Here is a 5,340-nt window from a genome sequence, read left to right on the forward strand (position 1 = left end):
CATGGCTGAGGAGATCGGTGCGCTTGAGCGCACTAGCACTTGGGATCTTGTTTCTCCCCCTTCTGGTGTTCGTCCCATCACGTGTAAGTGGGTCTATAAAATTAAGACTCGCTCTGATGGATCTCTTGAGCGCTATAAAGCGCGTCTTGTGGCTCGTGGTTTTCAGCAGGAGCACGGCCGTGACTATGATGAGACTTTTGCCCCTGTGGCTCATATGACTACTGTGCGTACCCTTCTTGCTGTTGCTTCTGTTCGCCGCTGGTCTGTCTCCCAGCTTGATGTTCAGAATGCTTTTCTTAATGGCGAGTTGAGTGAGGAGGTTTACATGCCGCCTCCTCCTGGGTATTCTGTTCCCGATGGGATGGTTTGCCGTCTTCGACGTTCTCTCTATGGTCTCAAATAGGCACCTCGTGCCTGGTTTGAGCGCTTCGCCTCTGTCGTGACTGCTGCCGGTTTCTCTCCTAGTCTTCATGATCCAGCACTTTTCGTTCACACTTCTCCTCGTGGACGTACTCTTCTTCTTCTCTATGTTGATGATATGATCATTACTGGTGATGATCCTCGAGTATATTGCCTTCGTCAAGGCTCGTCTTCGTGATCAGTTTCTTATGACTGATCTTGGTCCTCTTCGCTATTTTCTTGGCATTGAGGTTTCCTCCACTTCTGATGGCTTTTCTATCTCTCAGGAAAAGTACATTCAGGATCTTCTTGCTCGTGCTGCTCTTGGGGATGAGCGCACAGTCGATACTCCTATGGAGCTTAATGTTAAGCTTCGTCCTACTGATGGTGATCCTCTTCCTGATCCCACCCGTTATCGCCATCTTGTTGGGAGTCTTGTTTATCTTGCTGTCACTCGTCCTGATATTTCTTACCCTGTTCATATTCTGAGTCAGTTTGTCTCAGCTCCTACCACTGTTCACTATAGTCATCTCCTCCGTGTTCTTCGTTATCTTCGTGGCACGATCACTCGTCGCCTTTTCTTTCCCCGTTCCAGCTCTCTCCAGCTCCAGTGCTATTCGGATGCTACATGGGCGAGTGATCCTACGGATCGTCGTTCGCTTTCTGCTTACTGTGTGTTTCTTGGTGGTTCTCTTGTTGCTTGGAAGACGAAGAAACAGGTCGCAGTTTCCCGTTCGAGTGTTGAGGCTGAGTTGCGGGCTATGGCTTTGTTGATTGCTGAGGTGACTTGGTTACGGTGGTTGCTTGCAGATTTTGGGGTCTACGTTATGACACCCACTCCACTTTTGTCCGACAAGTACAGGTGCTATCGGTATTGCACGTGATCCGGTCAAGCATGAGCTGACCAAGCATATCGGTGTTGATGCTTTTTACACACGTGCACGAGTACAGGATGATGTTGTTGCGGTTCATTATGTGCCTTCAGATTTGCAGTTGGCGGATTTCTTTACGAAGGCACAGACTCGAGCGCAGCATGATTTCTTACTCTCCAAGCTCAGTGTTGTGGATCCAACATGAGTTTGAGGGGGGTGTTAGATGTATATATATGTCTATTGTAGTTTCCCCATATGTTAGGGGGCTTTCTGCATATGTGCACGTGTACATGTACTATATATTGTGGTCTTTGGCCCCTGGTAATACAACAAGCATATTGCCCTAACAAGATCTACTGCGACCATATCTTGCTGCTTCGGACAATAAGTCAATAACATAGGTGGCAGAGAGTGACTGCTTGGGGCAGGTCGTTCAAGAGAAACTGAGGCTTCATGGCTTGGTTTTGTTGTATTGTTCTGCTGTCACACCGAACAAACACTTCAGAGAACGACATAGGGTGTTCGAGCCGTGCGCACTTTTTTCATCTGCAATGTTTGAGGAAGAAGAACCTAGAACATAAAGTGTGGAAGAAAATGTCGTGCACACTTAGTTCACGACCACCTTCTAGAGCACTGGCATGGGCCCAGCATGCGGCCTTTTGATTTTGAATTATGATGATGGTTTCTAATTTGGTGCCAAAATATGTCTGCCATAAGTGAAATGACTAAAAATCAGTGAAGGCTAATCATTATGGTTTTCCGATGGACCGAGATTTCTATATGAAGTGTGCTGAAATCCAGCAGAAGTTTTAGAAATATTTGAATAAATAATATAGAATTCATGTGTACAACTGAATGGTTAAAGTTTGTAAAACTTCGATGAAACTCCATTCAAAGTGATTATCACTTACCAATTATGATAGCACACATCAAACAGTACACAGATTTCATCCTACTGGAACACAGACACATAGGACCACACTCGACTGACAGGAATCACGTCGCTGGACAATAACACGTTCAGAGCTTGTGACATACAACCAACGGGGAGATGCAACGATTCAGTAAGACCCATACACATTTAGTTCATACAATACACATTGAACACAGATATATGTTATCCTTTCTTCAAGGACAAGACTATGATGGAGTACTTGGTCTTCTCCCTCTCAAGGTGTTCAGCAACGTTATGCGCGTACTTATCAAAGAGGGCATCGAGCACAGATTCACCGAAATGCCTCCCAAAAAGAGGCTCCATCACTGCTCTCAAGCACTTGGCGACGTTCATGCCACTTTGGAGAGGGTCGTCCACGTGATCGCTCTTTGAGTAGTCATAAGGATCCCAGTTGTGCTCGAACAATTCAATCTTGTTAATGTCGAATAATTCGCTTTGCTTGACCACCATCTTCACTTCATCGACCGACGGTCCGTAAATGGGCAGGTTGAAAGAATCAAGCTTTTCCTTCCCCACTAGGCCCTATTGTGATACCATTAAAAAGAAGTTTCGTGGAATTTAGATGTTAAAGAAAAATCTCGTTAGTTACTGTTGGATTTACTATTATAGTTACCTCTTCAACCAGGAATTGTATAGATTTTGCAAGTAACCCATACACAAGATTCAGCTCTCCACTGTATGCATCCTCATTTTTCCTTCCAAGAAATATCAGCAACATTTGTCCACCAAACACAAGTTCTTCATATCGAAGTTTGAGGAAGAGCAGAAAGTCCTTTTGAAATAGCTCCTGGTACAGTTTTACCACATATGGTGGTGTATTCTTGGCAATGTAAATGTTTCCTTCGTTTGGGTTGCCCTCTAATCCATCAAGAAACTGCATGGCATAAGACAAATCTTAGGACTAAGTTAAGAACAGAGACATAAAAGTTAATTATGCTTTGTGAATCTTCGAACCTGAGAGCGCCAATGGAGGGAATATGACGAGTGAAAAAGATGAACACTCTTGTCAGGAAAAAGCCTCCTGTAGCAGGAGCCTGGCAACCCGGTAATATAAAATGGAGGTAGCGTGTCTCCCTCGTGTCCCACTGCCATTGATTCCTTGAACCCTTTAAGTGACAGGAAGAGATGATTGAAGTCGTTTACAGGTAGATCACTGAGGAAAAACTGGAGCTCGACCTTGGTACTGGCACCCAGCTCGCGACGGTGGGAACACATCGCTTCGATCACCTTCGAAACAAAGAAGAGTGTGTTTTCACTAGAGGAGCAGCCTAGATCACAAATGGTCATCGTTGGATGGGAAAGAGCCATGTACACTTCCCTTACAGCCTTGTCAAGCAACGGTGTAGTCTCGAGCAAAGCCCTCCGCTAGCATACATAAACGCAAGAGAAAGTTCTTAACCAACTTTATGTGCTATATCTGAAGCTAGGAGTCTAGCTAGAAGATTATATATTTACAAACCTGAAGCCACGAGTTTTTGGCATAGCTGGTCTCTCCTCCCCCTTTGGCCATATGAAGGACATGCTCTATCGTCATGGCAACCAGAAGATCTGATGTGATGATAATAGTTTCAGTAGGAAGAACAACATTGTCTGTGCTCCGATTGAGCATATATATAGGGCCAAGATCCAGAGATCTGTAGCTATTATTATATAATAAAAGCAATTTATAAACCTGAAGCCACGAGTTGTTGGCAGGTCTCTACAGGCACAACATTAATTTTGATACTTGCATCTACCAGTATTTGTCGGTAGAATTAATATTCGTGTAATATTTAATCATTTCTCTACTACTAAAAACAAAGCAGTACAAGGTCTAGAAGAAGCACACGTAAATGCACATTACCAAAAATATTTTGGTAGTGGACTCAACTATTGGTGGGTAGAATTTATTGAAAGATTAAAAGACATATACAGCTGTTTCATTATTGTGGAGCCGTTTCATTATTTTGGTAGTGAACTGCTCCACAGTCATGGCAAGATAAAAAAGCTTTTTTGGTATATGTTTTTTAAGTAGGAAGAATGATACAATGGGCGTACTCCGTCGACTATATATATTGAGAAGATTTTAGAAGACAAGAGAAGTAAATATCACTAGGCAGTAGAAAATTCGCCGGTTCATTCACCGTTGCAAATAGGATTCTTTAGCAATTGTTGGAATAGATTTTTTTAGGGTAAATTGTTGGAATAGCTTTCCCTGCATAAAAGCAAGAACCACTGCAATAGTTACCGTAAAAAACAAGCAAAAAGAACCACTGCAATAGCTTCAAGTCCAGCGCAGTATGAAGGCCCAACATGAAAAGTAGCCAACCCGAAAAAAGGGCCACCAGGCAGCGTCGCCCCAGAAAACCTATCCACCGACCAGGTTGGTGGCTACCGGCCACCGCACACCCCCCCACGCGGGTGTGAGTAGTAGGATTTTTTCGTTTTCATTTTTTTCTCTCTTTTATGTTTCCATTTTCTTTTCTCCTTTCCGTTTTCCCTTTTTTGTTTTTTTTTTGGTTTTCTTTATATTTATTTTTTCAGATTTCAAATTTTTGAAATTTAAAAATTGAGAAAATGTTCAAATTTGAAAATTGTTCAAATCTAAAAACCGTTCAGATTTGAAAACCGTTCAAACGTGAAAAATGTTAGAATTTAGAAAATGTTCATATTTAAAATGATTTTTTAAAAAAATAATTTTTTTTAAAAAAAAATGTTCATACTCGAAAATGTTTGAATTTCGAAAAAAATTGAAAATCTGAAAAATGTTCAATCTCAAAAAATTGTTCAAATTTAGAAAAAAATAAAAATCCAAACAAATGTTCAATCTCAAAAAAATGTTCAAGTTCGAATAATGATAAAATTTTAAAAATATTTAAATTTCAGAAAAAGCTAAATTTAAAATTCCAGATTTAAAAAATCGGATCTAAATAAAATCAGCTTTTAGAAAACGTAAAAAGAAAAAACAAAAAATAAACAAAATATAAATAAAATAAAATGAGGGGAATGTTGGGCCGGCCCAACAACCTGCCTAGGGGGTGTGCGGCGCCTGGTCCGTGTCGACCAGGTCGGCATACAGCAGGGGCACCTATACACCGACCTCGACCTGTACGAGACACCGCACACCCCAGCGAC

At 41.8% G+C, this 5,340-nt stretch overlaps 1 protein-coding gene across 3 annotated transcripts; it reads right to left on the reverse strand.

Moving 5' to 3' along the window:
* Nucleotides 1-2,130: 2,130 nt before the first annotated feature.
* LOC124685457 (anthranilate O-methyltransferase 3-like) lies at nt 2,131-3,907 on the reverse strand. 3 transcript variants are annotated; one of them, XM_047219810.1, is made up of 4 exons: nt 3,899-3,907; nt 3,181-3,591; nt 2,840-3,100; nt 2,131-2,748 (listed from the first exon to the last, which is right to left on the reverse strand). In XM_047219810.1, the coding sequence occupies exons 2-4, from the start codon at nt 3,532-3,534 to the stop codon at nt 2,389-2,391; spliced, it is 975 nt and encodes a 324-aa protein (XP_047075766.1). In that variant the 5' UTR covers nt 3,535-3,591; nt 3,899-3,907; the 3' UTR covers nt 2,131-2,388. The 3 variants fall into 3 exon arrangements, with proteins under 3 accessions (XP_047075766.1, XP_047075767.1, XP_047075765.1); XM_047219811.1 differs by lacking the exon at nt 3,899-3,907 and adding an exon at nt 3,686-3,844 and having other exon boundaries at nt 3,403-3,591; XM_047219809.1 differs by lacking the exon at nt 3,899-3,907 and adding an exon at nt 3,686-3,843.
* Between the last annotated feature and the right edge of the window lie 1,433 nt (nt 3,908-5,340).

The sequence above is a fragment of the Lolium rigidum genome, chromosome 1, assembly GCF_022539505.1.
Source record: "Lolium rigidum isolate FL_2022 chromosome 1, APGP_CSIRO_Lrig_0.1, whole genome shotgun sequence".
Classification (NCBI taxonomy): Eukaryota; Viridiplantae; Streptophyta; class Magnoliopsida; order Poales; family Poaceae; genus Lolium; species Lolium rigidum.

Excerpts from the sequence above, each read along its gene's own strand:
- LOC124685457 (XM_047219809.1), bottom strand. The coding sequence starts at position 3,835 with ATGCTCAATCGGAGCACAGACAATGTTGTTCTTCCTACTGAAACTATT. Across the intron at positions 3,592-3,685 it reads CCAAAAACTCGTGGCTTCAG|CGGAGGGCTTTGCTCGAGAC; the intron begins GTTTGTAAATAT and ends TATGTATGCTAG. Across the intron at positions 3,101-3,180 it reads CCCTCCATTGGCGCTCTCAG|TTTCTTGATGGATTAGAGGG; the intron begins GTTCGAAGATTC and ends TATGCCATGCAG.